The 13,968-nt window shown below is 33.0% G+C and overlaps 2 protein-coding genes across 2 annotated transcripts; both read left to right on the plus strand.

Moving 5' to 3' along the window:
• Positions 1-9,567: 9,567 nt before the first annotated feature.
• Positions 9,568-11,216, plus strand: LOC111999188 (endochitinase EP3-like). Its single transcript, XM_065762747.1, has 2 exons — positions 9,568-9,862; positions 11,155-11,216. The coding sequence occupies exons 1-2, from the start codon at positions 9,568-9,570 to the stop codon at positions 11,214-11,216; spliced, it is 357 nt and encodes a 118-aa protein (XP_065618819.1).
• Positions 11,217-11,798: 582 nt separating this feature from the next.
• On the plus strand, positions 11,799-13,611 carry LOC111999187 (endochitinase EP3). The gene is made up of 2 exons (XM_024031303.2): positions 11,799-12,323; positions 12,989-13,611. The coding sequence occupies exons 1-2, from the start codon at positions 11,885-11,887 to the stop codon at positions 13,393-13,395; spliced, it is 846 nt and encodes a 281-aa protein (XP_023887071.2). The 5' UTR covers positions 11,799-11,884; the 3' UTR covers positions 13,396-13,611.
• The last annotated feature ends 357 nt before the right edge of the window (positions 13,612-13,968 follow it).

Here is a 13,968-nt window from a genome sequence, read left to right on the forward strand (position 1 = left end):
TAAAACTTTTCTGGATCATGTTCATCTGCATTAAGTCATAAAAATTGCTTTCAAGTTGTTTTTCTACATAAAATTTTCAGGTTTTAAAGCAAAAACTCTCTGCTTGATTTGATCAATGTCTGATCAATGCTTGACCGATTGAAACTGGAAAATTTTCAGTTTTTAGATTCTTAACCAATCTGTCTTTTCATGCATCATTTTGTGATAGGATTCACATGCATTCTATTATTTTATTTATCTATCTTGCATTTTTACAGTCATATCTCTCATTATTTTCACACACAACATGCATACACTTTTCTTAATTGGGTACTCAACTTGATTTAAAAATTGATTGATTAATTTTTGAGTTCTACACATTTTAGTAAATGCTATTTTTTCTTGATGTGTGAATTGCTTACAATTGGAAATATTTTTTGAGATATGATGGATAATACATGCAAATATTTTCTCTAATACACATTGAATGCTGAGTTTTTATATCATTGATATTTATATTGTATAGTCTTAACTGACTGTGCCTAGAATGTTTACATGCATTTGTTTATGGGTCTAAACAAACAAACATTTTTTTTTTGGGTCACATAGTGTCAAGTTTGCATATATTGAAAGAGATAATATTTGTATTCATGTGTATCCTCAACTTATGCGTGTGTTTGTTTTCCCCACCTCCTAAATTGTCCCCAAAATTGTGTTTTCTCATACTTGTTGTGTTTTTCCTTTTCTTATAGGGGGAGAAAGCTGTTTTTAAAATCTGTGCTCTTCATAGGGTGAGTTGCTTCTATTTTCTATAGAGCTGAATTCTTTTATGTTCTCTTGTTTCTTTATTTTCTTTTATCTTCTATTGTGCATGTTTACTATCTACCTTCTTATTGGATTGTCTTTGTCAATATATGACAAAAAGGGGGAGAAATAGATGAAATTTGGGAAATCCTGTTTAAAAGGTTTTTAAACTTTTTTTATTTAGGGGGAGATGAAATTGTTTTTGAAATGGGGAGAAATAAATTTTTTTTTTTAAATTTTTTAATTTTTTTTTTATGTATCAAACTTAGGGGGAGAGTTAGTTTACATGTTTGTTATTTGTTGTTATTGCATATTTGTTATTTGTTGTTTATCTATCGTTGATGTGCTATTGTAAGTGTTTCAGGAAAGATAGGTACATTATGATCAAGACTTTCTGCCTTTTCTTGCAACTTTTAGGTTAGAAGTCTTAGATTGGGATTTGTGACGTATTTGGGCAATTTATTGTAATAGGGCTATTCTTGTATTTGAGCATTTCATTTTGTATATAAGTTTTTTCATGGATTGCCAAAGGGGGAGATAGTTAGGTACTAAAAGTTTAGAACAACTGGTAAACTGTAAACACGAATTTGTCTAGATATAGATCTTAGAGTCTATAGGATTTATTAGACATTGCTCAAGGTGTTACAAGTTAGAACACAAAAACATATAAGCTGCAAAAAGAAGAATTCGAAACATGCCAGGTTTAACCGATCGAGACTCTGGTTTGACCGATTGAGATGCGAATTTTGCAAATTTTAATTTTGGCCCACTGCTCATTAAGCCCATTAAGTGATTAGGGTTTTAGATCTATTTCACATGGTATTTAAAGTAAATCCTAAGGCACGTTTTAAGAAGACTTTGGATGTGCTCTTGTGAGATCTAAAAGGTATTTTGCCTTCTTCTTTCAAAGTTACTACTGAAATTCATTCTCATACCATTAGGATCTGAAGTTGTTGCAATAGGATCATACATCATTGATGATTTAAACCTTCAAATGTGGTTTTGAAATCACAAATTGGAGAGTTTACATTGTTAAATGTAAGGTTGAATTTAATCAACCATTCTATTTGCTTTATTCTGTGCCAAATTTGCTTGTAATTTAGCATTTAGAAATCCTGTATTTAGATGAGAATCATGTAAGGGTAGTGTGTGAGAGAGTGTAAAGTATTGCTCAAGATTATGTAGTGAAGCACGGACTTGCGACTGGATCTCGCGGGTGGCTCGCGGCTTGCAAGCCGCTAAAAGATGCTCACGTGCTAAGCATGCAGAGAAGCTAAAGCGTCATGCCAGCTGGAGCACTACAAGACAAAAAGTCCAGACTGACCATTCAGTTATCTTGCGGCTTGGACTCGTGGCTTAGTCAAGTCACAAGGCCTAGTCGCCAGCCAACTCTATTTTAGAAAAATGACTCTTCGCATTCCAAACACCCATCACTATATATAGACTCTTATACTCATGAAATGTAGAGAGCTTCCAGAGAGAATTTTGAGAGAGAAATCCTAGAGAAAAACAAGATTGATTTATTCACAATCTTTACATAGACACTCTTTAAATTCCTCTACTCTCACCCTCTCCATTGTTACATCCTTAAGAGGTTCTTTCCCAAATCCTTTTCTCACCATACCCACATCTGTGAGAAGGCTATTTGGTACTTGGGAAGCAGTTAGGAAGGGATCAATGGTTATTGGTTGATATTATGGGCTATAGCGGAATCCGGTAAGCTAAAGAAGACAAAGGTTTGGTGCAGCCTCGTTGGAGTAAGAAGTTTTGAGGGCTTAGGTACACTAGGTAGATTAGGCTTGGAGGGTCTTTTGCTGTTCATGTATCCCAACTTCATTCTTTAGTGGATTATTGACCGCATGGAGGGCGGCGAAGAGATTTTATGACGAGAGCTTCGGTTTCCTCTTCGATGACACATCATTGTGTTGTTCTTGTATTTGCATCTCTCTTCCCTTAATCTTTGCCATTTAATTTCTACTGTGGATGTGATTTTATTTGGTTTAAATTGTTTATCAATTCTGGTATAAGCTTATATTCATTTTCCGCACATACATTGTTTGATATTAAGCTTGAATTGGTAATTTGTAAATTGGGGGTCTAAACGTTCATAGTGTTTTATACACTATTTGAACATTCACTAAACCTTTGAGTGGAATCTCAAAGTCATAAGCATGGGAGCTTGTGTATTGTAAATCCAAGAGAGAAGAATCCATTGATTCAGAGCTTGCACGTAGTTGTGTCAGTAAGTTACTACTGAAGGTAACAATAGATTTAGAGTTAAATCTTATCGTAAAAATTTCAATTCTCTATTAGTGGATTTGTTTACCTTGAGGATAGTTAGGTTAAATCTTCCTTAGGTTTTTACTTTGAAACGGTTTTTTTTCATTGGTTTTCCTAAGTGATCATAGCTGATAGAAGACTTTAGAGAGTGTTGGGTACAAAAACCCTAGATCTACAATTGGAGGCATAAGATGCACTCTTTTCTCTCTAAAAACCTCTAAAAAAAACCTCATTTAGGGTTAACTTATAATGTCCTTTAAATACTAAAAAAAAAAAAAAAAGATCGCAATTTGGGCTTTAAATGGACAAGTTATGAGATTTTTACATTTGCTAATTTTTTGTTGATATGCAACTTTCAATTGATTGAGAGGAATCGAACAACAATTGAGAGGAATCTAGAGCAATCAAATAGCAATCGAGAGGACCAAATTGTATCTTACTTTTTTCACCTTGAACTTGAGTTATTTTGTCTTGGACTTGAAAGTACACCATTCTAACTCATTGAGACTTAGTTTATGTCATGGTTTGCCAACACTACAAACTCAAAACCTAACAATATATATATTGCATCAAATATTAATTATGCAAAAGCTTTAAGAAAATTCTAAGTAATAGGTATTTCAATTTTAAATTTGATTTCATTTTGAAAACAGCCTATGGCCAAGCCTCGAAGAGGTTGGGTTGGGAGATAATAAAATTTTAGCATATTTTAGCATCTTTTGGTCTAAGAAAAGGTAATGCATGATTATCTTCAGTGTGTTGTTTGTATTTCAATTGATTAATTAGGATTTTTTTTTTTTTGGTGATTAATTGTAAGTATATTATTTGGAAAAAGGACATGTACTGGTGAAGATTTCTTCCATTGGATTTATATACACACACCCATTTGAAAGGTTATACGTAAAGCATGTTTATTTAAGAAAAAGTGATATGAGAAAACACATTGCATCAGATATGTTACAACCCCATAAAACAGAGAATAAGAAAGGACAAAACATTGGTCAATTTTTTATTATTATTTTTAAATTGAGTTTACGAAGGTATGTTAAAGTATTTTCTAACACATGCCATATCAAGAGTCATAAAGGAGTGGGTTTTAGTTAGTTCAATTGGTAAAGTTTCTGATAGTTGAATAAGAGATTTAGGGTTCAATCCCTGCCTACACCAAAAACTGATTAGTGTTTTGGTCTAATAATAAAGAGCTGTTATAAAAAACGGATGCTATAAGTTGAAACTCTTTCTCTCTAAAAAAAAAAAAAAAAAGTCATAAAGGAGTAATCTTTTTTCGCAAACTATTGTAGCACTTCAGAAAAAGAAAGTTGTCTGTTGGCTATGATATTAACTTTTTGAATAATTGCACAATTTAAGCTTGGAGAGAGAAACAAACACACACAAACACATGGAAGAAGGAGTGAAGTTCTAACACAAATGATGTTTGACAATTTTAACTATTATTAACCGATTTCAATTAAGAACTCCTTACAAAATGTTTTTTTTTTCTTCACTTGTAATCCATGAGATCACGTTTCCATGTATGAACCATTTCTTAATCCTACATGTAAAAATAAAAGATGTAGAGAGACAAGGAGAGAGCAGGTGTAAGAGGAGATATGTGATTTGGGTTGATGACCTACGTCCGCAACATAAAATCCTTAGCGACAAAATCCTTCTTATTCAAAATTGTTGTTTTACAGTGAACTCTAAGTAGGATATATATAGGAACATTAAATTAGGAGAATTCCTTGGTTGGACTAAACTCAAGAACAAATAATGTTCTTTGGCTTTAATAAATCAAGGATATCAACTTATGCTAAGTGTGATATGTATAACCTACCAACATCCCCTCTCAAACTCAAGATAGAACCCTAATGATGCCTTGAGATTGAAATCTAGTCTCCTGAAGATGCCTTGAAGATGACCATGAGTGACTGGATTAGTTGTAAAATAAGCTAGCCACAATGTAGAATAATTTGTGCAAAATGCTAGAGATGGCAGCAAATAGTGATGACGATTGAATGCTAGAAGATGGCTACAAGGGCCTACAAAAGGGTGCACCAATGACCAAATAGTGGATGCTATGATCAGAGGATGGTTAAACCAGCGGCCTGAGGAATATTAGTAGAGGATGGCATTGTGATGAAGCACATGAGTGAGTTGATAAATTTTTCATAAATTAAACCCAAAAAGAATGATTGATGGGTTAAGTTGTGTGACTTGGGTTCTTCAAATTGGAAAATAGACCTGAATATCGGATTCTACAGAAAATAAAATAAAATAAAATAAAAAAAGTGGAAAAGTTTCATGTTAGGATAAAAACAGTGACTGAAAGGTTTTGGACAATTGCTTCTGGCAATGGTCAAAGGTGGTCAACAATTTAACCGAGTGATAGTTGGTAGTGGCAGCTTGAAAGCTAGTGAAGACCGTAGAAAAGCGACTCTAATACCATGTTAAAATGTAAGGATTATAAAAATAAATACTAAAGTAATGTTTGATCTATCCTTATAGTTTGCATGAATTTTGCTTTCGTCTTTATACTGTAAAAAAAATTGGATTTTATCACTAAACAGATAATAGTAGTCATAACTTCATCGTGGAACCGATACCCAGCGTATTTGAAACCATCTCTTGTAATGTACTAAAGTCTTCTTCGATAGGGTTTTTGATTCTTTCTTTATTTGTATTTTATGACTTACGTTGTTGACAAGTAATTTTCAATGTCAATGGGAACTAAATACAAGGTCTTGCCGCCGCGTGAGTTACGTGGGTTAATACGCGTGCTCGTATCAAATGTATACATGCATGTATCCAAAATGTAATAGTCATAACTTCATCGTGGAACCGATACCCAGCGTATTTGAAACCATCTCTTGTAATGTACTAAAGTCTTCTTCGATTAGGGTTTTTGATTCTTTCTTTATTTGTATTTTATGACTTACATTGTTGACAAGTAATTTTCAATGTCAATGGGAACTAAATACAAGGTCTTGCCGCCGCGTGAGTTACGGGGGTTAATACGCGTGCTCATATCAAATGTATACATGCATGTATCCAAAATGTACAAGTTCCTTAGAAGCAGAACTTTAGGCGTTGATAGAGAGCTTTTTTACAATATTCAGCGCAATTTATTTTGTATGAATTTTGATAAACTAGGTTTAAATTTTAAAAAATCTAGTATATATATTTCAGAATAACTAGTTTTATTTACTTAAAAAAACATTGTCCAAGAATATTTAAGTAAACCGATTATATGTCCATAGTAAATAACATTAACTTGTTTTAATTAAAAACTAACTTCCCTTTTATCATTTTAAATGAGAGAACATATATATATATATATATATATATTGTGAGGGGATGAGGATCCAAGAATACAAATAAAGTGATTAAGTATAGTACCGAGGAAGCGAACCTCGGGAAACATCAGCAAAATGTCCTTGGAAAAATACTAGCGACCTTGTGCAAAGGTAGAAATACTACAGTAGATGAGGACTCCGAGGACACCAACTTACTCTCAGCAAGCCAAGAACCAAAGCTAAAGTAAGTTGGGTGCAGCCGAGGGTGAAAAGAGTTACTTGGCACTGAACAAGGAAGAAAGGAAAGATGAGGGATAAAATAGCCATCCCCTCTGCATTAAATGCATTGCAACCACTTAGCTGGCCGCATTAATGAGAAAATAACTTATGATTAGTATACACAATTCCATGTAGCTCATACCTCAGTGTAAAAACCTTCTAGTAAGGCCCTGATGGGACAAGTATCAGAGAATCCAATCCTAACTCTCCAAATGTAGGGTTCGGATACATCTTGGCTAATTATATAAAGCCACGAAGCCCCTGGATTGAAAGAGGGATTTTTTCTAGACGGACAAATCACCTATAACCCCTATCTAGGACTAAACCTGAGGACAACAATATTACCATTCCATGACTGTTCTGAATTAAATATACTTTGTCCTTGGTAAATGTATTGCCCGTCACACACACACACACACATATATATAAGCACTAAAACTATCCTTTCAAGCAGATCATAAAAGAAATGAAAGGACTATAAAAACATCACAAATTTTTAGCACATCCGTATCTTTGGGGGTAAAATAGTAATTGAAACACATAATTAGGCTTAAAAATTGTATTGAAACGAAAAGACAAAACTACCTTACAAATTTTTAACCCATATATACCATAAGGGGTAACAAACTAACAACATAATTACTACTCCATTACACCACAAACAAACTCAAAAAAGAAAAGAAAAAAGAAAACAAGAAAAGGTCCCTCTTTTTCTATATAGTAAAATGTTAGTTATAACCTTATAGGTATTAGTTTAAGAAGGATGCACGTATCTAGCTCGGTACGTAGCATATGGGCCATAGTATAGAATAGAAGCAGGAATAGTGACTTTTGGGAATTGAAATGGGGAAATTCTTCGGTATGGTTGCATGAATTTTTGGGGATGAGAGAGAGTAATAGAGGAATGCAGATTACTGGATTAAGAAGGCCACGACTTTATAGAAAACCTTTGAAAGAGGCATTATTTGCGGTTGATGAACTAAAAATCTCTTGGTGATAGTCTTAGGACTCATTGGTTATGCACGGCTTTCTTTTTTTAATCTTAACTATAATTTGGTTATTTATAATTAACTTTTATAGTTATTTTAAAATTTGAATTAAATCAATTAATTAATAAAATTAGGAGAGGAATCATTTGTTGCTGTTAAATTTTGAGGAATTTAAATGTGTTTATGATGTTACATTCTATTTATATCATGTAAAATCATTTATCCCCCTTATCTTTACTTGTTTGCTTCAAGAATGGGTAGAGGAGGATTTTTGAATCCTAAATATCTCCATTGGAAATATTAGAGATGTCAACCAATTGAGTAATAATATTCTTGACGTGAGTCTTGTTTAATAATTTATAAAAGAATGCATATGAATATAAACTAACATAAATAGTACTCAATAACATAGTGGATGGTGGTTTCTAAAATAGTTTTACATTAATTTATGGATGCAATGCATATAAAAATTTAACTTAATATAATTTTTCCCTCTTGTTGTTATTATTATTATTATTATTATTATTATTATTTGTCTAAGCAGGAATTTTATAATTATGGTAGTTATAGGCATTTATTAACTCTGTGCATCACCAGGGATGTTTTTATGAAAGGAGTTCAATAGCTTTCTAGATGAAAAGAGTTTAGGTTTGGCAAGTTGTCAAGACTCCAAAGCTAGAAAGTTGGACTAATTGGGAGTCAAAGCAGATATGCTTGACCTTGCGAAATTGGATCACTTTCTTAATTTGGAAGCGCAAATCATGGCGGAAGATTTATCTAGTTTAATTTATAAAAAAAACCACTTACACTGGCTAAATGTGGTGTGATTTTGCCATAAACTTAAGCCTAAAGCATACTTAGTTTAATGCTAGTGCTAAACAAATTATTCATTCAATTCATTCATTAAAAAAAAAAAGAATTAAAAAAGAAGATAAATTTAACTATATTTTGGTCCTAGGAAGTTTGCAGGAGTTATCTGCATGAAGGCAATAAGAAACCATCAAAGCAAAAGTCGTTAAATTAATTGATCCAGTTCAACATAATAAAGATCGACTACTATAATTTTAACAATTTGATATTGGTAATATACTAATATGACTAAGTCATGGATTAAATTTTATAATTAATCTTAGTTTTGGTTACGGTGAAAGATTTATCTAGTTTAATTTATAGAAAAAACTGCGTACACTGGCTACGTGTGGTGTGATTTTGCCGTACACTTAGCTTAATGCTAGTGCTAAACAAATCATTCATTAAGAAATATATTTCAAAAAAGAAGATAAATTTATCAAGTAAAAGAAATAGTCTCATAGTTCTCATTTAATTTTTTATACGGCTTGCTCAAATGTTCATGAATGTTTAGGCAACTTGATTAATTAACGTACAAGTAAGGCCAACTAACTTGGCGGGCTAGTGACTAGAGTAGACGAAAACCTTAGATATGTACTATACTTAAAAATTTTCAACACCTTAAGAAGTAGGATAGCTTGTTCAAAACATTTACTTATGTGTAGTTTGTTTCCGTAGTTTAGCATTTGGTTTAAAAATTGAACATGTAAATTACCAATCTTTTGCTGAACCAAATAACCAGTAACCAGTACTCTTGGAAGAATGCAATTTGGAAATTTTGGTTGCAAAATTTTCCACATCAGTATAACATGTCTTGGATAATGATTAGAATTTTGGTATAACAGTCATAAGCAGCCTCTACAAGAACAGAAAAAATGAACAATTACCGTATTCAAAGTTGACAAAGTCAAATTTGAATAGCAAGACCCATACCGTATACGCCATCTTGAAATCACCATTATCAAATTGAAAGTAAGAACTCCATCCATAGAGTTTTTGCACCACATATTGCACTATAAATATCAAATGCGCAATCCTGTTTTTCATCACACATTATCTTTTTCATTCTTTATCCACATACAAAACTTCCCAAGATGGTTGCACTTAGTGTGAAAAAGAATCTACTAATCCTTGTTCTAGTTGGAATCGTAGCCGGATTTGTGCCTGGATATGTGAAGGGTCAATCTGTAGCTGATATTGTGACACAAGATTTCTTTAATGGGATAATTAATCAGGCTGATGCAAGCTGTGCAGGGAAGAATTTCTACACAAGAGCAGGTTTTCTTGATGCTCTCAATTCGTATAATCAATTTGGAAATCTTGGTTCTGCAGATGATTCCAAGCGTGAAATTGCAGCTTTCTTTGCTCATGTTACTCATGAGACAGGACGTAAGATAATTCTCTATCCTAACATATATTTTAATTAATTTGCTACATCTCATACGCATGCTGACATATACAATAAGACGCATGCCACAAAACATCCATAACATCCAATTTAGTTAATGTCATATTAAGTAACTAATTACTATATCTAATCTATAATAATAATTACAATAATATTCTGTTGGTTATGTTTTTATAATTTTGTTATAAGTTAGATAATAATTAATTTGCATTTAGGTTATTTTTGAATTGCATAATATATAGTATACACCAAAATCCTTGTAGATGAGTGGTATTTAAAAAAAAAAAAAAAAAAAAAAATTTTTTCTCTCTCTCTCTCTCTCTCTCTCTCTCTCTCTCTCTCTCTCTCTCTCTCTCTCTCTCTCTCTCTCTCTCTCTCTCTCTCTCTCTCTCTCTCTCTCTCTCTCTCTCGGTACTTGTGGCAATTTTTATAATAGTGATTGGTTGATTTTGGTTGGTAGTGATGGGTTTGTAACCATGGTGGGATGTGGTGGTGGGTTTGTATTAGTGGTGGGCTATGGTGAGGGTGGGAGTGGCGACGGGAATACATTTATGATTGGTTTTTTTAAATGTTATTTTAATATTTGTATATATTATTTTAATGTATAGAATTGAAAAATAAAAGATGTGATGAACGGTAAATTGTAAAATGATGTCTTAAAATTGATAAAGCAGGTTTTGATGTGGTAAAATGGTATTTGACATAGCACACCTGATGGGAATGCTCTAAGGAGTAGGATTGAATTAAAACCTAATCCTCTCAATGTCTATGTGTGAATTAAAATTAATGACTACCAAGTAATAGCAATATTATGGAAACAAAAAAAAAATTTCAATAAGCACCACATAAACACAACTACACAAGAATACCAAATCTTACGTGAAAAATCCTCTAGTGTAGAGGGAAAAACCATGAGGCAGCTCCGAAAAATATCCACTATGAAATAAAGATTACAACTATTAAGTTTATGCTAAACTTGTGTCTACAATAAATTGGATATACAACAAATAAATTTAAATGAGTAAATACAATCTCACCACAAAGTCAGTAGCAAAATCTTCCTCCGAATACTCCAACTTTCCACGGTTGTAGCAGTCAAAAATTCCATGAGAACTCCACCAATTTATCTTCCTTGTATGTAACTTGAGCAAGGAAAAAAAAATGTCTCATTTTTCTTTTCCACTCCCTCATACTCTCACTGTGTTTTATTCTATCTCTTTAAACGGACTACACCTCTCAAGTGGCTGAATATCTCTTTGTGTTTTTGCTCTAGGACTCATACAAATATGTTCGAATATGGCTCTCTGTTTCAGCTCACCACTCAAGGCTGAATAGCCTTTCTTTTCTTTTTCTTCTTTTCTCCTCAGCGTGTTTCACACACTTGCTCGGCTTTGCATTAAACCAAAAGCTGACTTTGGAAGCTTGAGGAAGCAAGCTCATTAAGAGGCATGGCAGAGTTGAAGACTTTTGAAAGGAAGATCATAAATGAGCTTTGACAATGCATGTGGGCTGGAATCCAAGGGTGTCAGTGCACCCAACAATAATGTGTAGTTTGTTTCCAGGGTTTAGCATTTGGTTTAAAAATGAACATGTAAATTACCAATCTTTTGCTGAACCAGTAACCCTTTACTCTTGGAAGAATGCAATTTGGAAATTTTGGTTGCAAAATTTTCCACATTTAAAGTCTAATATTACTTGGATAATGATTAGAATTTTGGTATAAAAGTCATAAGCAGCCTCTACAAGAACAGAAAAAAATGCACGATTACCTTATTCAAGAACGGCACAATGACCGGTACTTGTCCTGTTGACAAAGTCAAATTTGAACAGCAAGATCCATACCGTATACGCCATCTTGAAATCGCCATTATCAAATTGAAAGTAAGAACTCCATCCATAGAGTTTTTGCACCACATATTGCACTATAAATATCAAATGCTCAATCTTCTTTTTCATCACACATTATCTTTTTCATTCTTTATCTACATACAAAACTTCCCAAGATGGTTGCACTTAGTGTGAAAAAGAATATACTAATCCTTGTTCTAGTCGGAATCCTAGCCGGATTTGTGCCTGGATCTGTGAATGGTCAAAATTGTGGTTGTGCAGCAAACCTATGCTGCAGCCAATTCGGCTATTGTGGCACCGGCAATGACTATTGTGGCCCGGGCTGCAAAGAAGGTCCTTGTACTTCGGGATCACCTACTACACCTACTACACCTACTACTAATGGTGGTTCTGTAGCTGATATTGTGACCCAAGATTTTTTTAATGGGATAATTAATCAGGCTGATGCAAGCTGTGCAGGGAAGAACTTCTACACAAGAGCAGGTTTTCTTGATGCTCTCAATTCGTATAATCAATTTGGAAATCTTGGTTCTGCAGATGATTCCAAGCGTGAAATTGCAGCTTTCTTTGCTCATGTTACTCATGAGACTGGACGTAAGATATTTCTCTATCCTAATATATATTTAATTAATTTATTAGATATCATATGCATGCTGACATATACAATAAGGTGCATGCCACAAAACACCCACAATATCCAATTTAGTTAATGTCATATTAAGTAACTAATTACTATATCTAATCTATAATAATAATTACAATAATATTATGTTGGTTATATTTTTATAATTTTGTTAGGAGTTAGATAATAATTATTTTGCATTTAGGTTATAATTGAATTGCATAATATATAGTATACACCAAAATCCTTGTAGATGAGAAGTATTTTTTTGATTTCTTTTATAAGAATAACTATGGTTCAAATCATCATTCTCTAAAATTTTTAATTAATTAATTAAAAAATATAATATATAATATATAACACGATTGAATATATTTTCATATAGATCATTATTGATAATTTCTGATTTATCATATTATACTTTTAAAGGTTAATATCCTTTTAATTTTAGAGCTAATTTTCATAAAGTTATAACAAAAGAATTAAAGGGCGTGTCTATATTTTCTACTTTATTTTTTACTATGCAACTTTTCCTTATAGTCGTACGGATTTGTGCATTCTAGAAAGAGATTTTTGAGCTATTTAATTCATAGTTTAAATACAGGTAATGCAAAACTTAATGTTTATCTTTGGGCAGATTTTTGCTACATAGAGGAGATTAATGGTGCTTCACAAGACTACTGTGACGAGAGTAACACACAGTATCCATGCAATGCTAACAAAAAATACTTTGGCCGTGGACCACTTCAGTTAACATGGAATTACAATTACGGGGCAGCCGGAACTAGCATTGGAATTGACTTATTAAACTCTCCTGAAACTGTTGCTACAGACGTGACTGTTTCTTTTAAGACCGCCTTGTGGTTTTGGATGACCAATGTTCGTCCAGTCGTAAGCCAAGGTTTTGGTGCAACCATTCGAGCCATCAATGGTGCCATTGAATGCAATGGTGGAAATTCCGGTGCTGTCCAAGCCCGTGTCCAATACTACACTCAATATTGTAACCAACTTGGTGTTGCTCCAGGCGATAATCTTACTTGCTAGGAGCCTAGGAGCACCATTTGTGTTCTTTTATCTTTTAATTAAGTACCTATGCTTGTTTAGATTTTATATATGGATTTGAAGAAAATAATTAATGCCAACTAGCCTTGTTGGTAAAATTGGGATCAAGTTTCACTTGCACCCTACTCCTGAGAAGAGAATTATCTCTCATTGTATAGCCCATAGTTTCAATGGGCATATAAATAAAGAAAATAAAGAGGATTATAATTTATTTTCACCAATTTTTTATTTTATTTTGTTGAAATGATTAGAAATATACTTACATATTGTATAGAGCTGAGATCCCAACAGTTTTATTCCCACACTCTCCTGCTCCCTCTGGAAAGATATACTAACTCACCCAATTGGACTGTCATTTCCACTACTCGGTGTTAGCTTTTTATGACCATGAATTTTGCCTCCCGGAAAAATTTGGTTTTCTTTAAAGATCATTTATGGACATTCTCTCGTACAAATGGACTACCGCATGTGTTGGCATTGACCAAGGTTCAGTAATTAACCTAGTGGGCAAGTATTAATTAATTAAGTCATTATCAAACTTTCTCCGAGACACGC

The sequence above is a fragment of the Quercus suber genome, unplaced genomic scaffold (assembly GCF_002906115.3).
Source record: "Quercus suber isolate HL8 unplaced genomic scaffold, Cork oak 2.0 scaffold_472, whole genome shotgun sequence".
NCBI classification, from domain to species: domain Eukaryota; kingdom Viridiplantae; phylum Streptophyta; class Magnoliopsida; order Fagales; family Fagaceae; genus Quercus; species Quercus suber.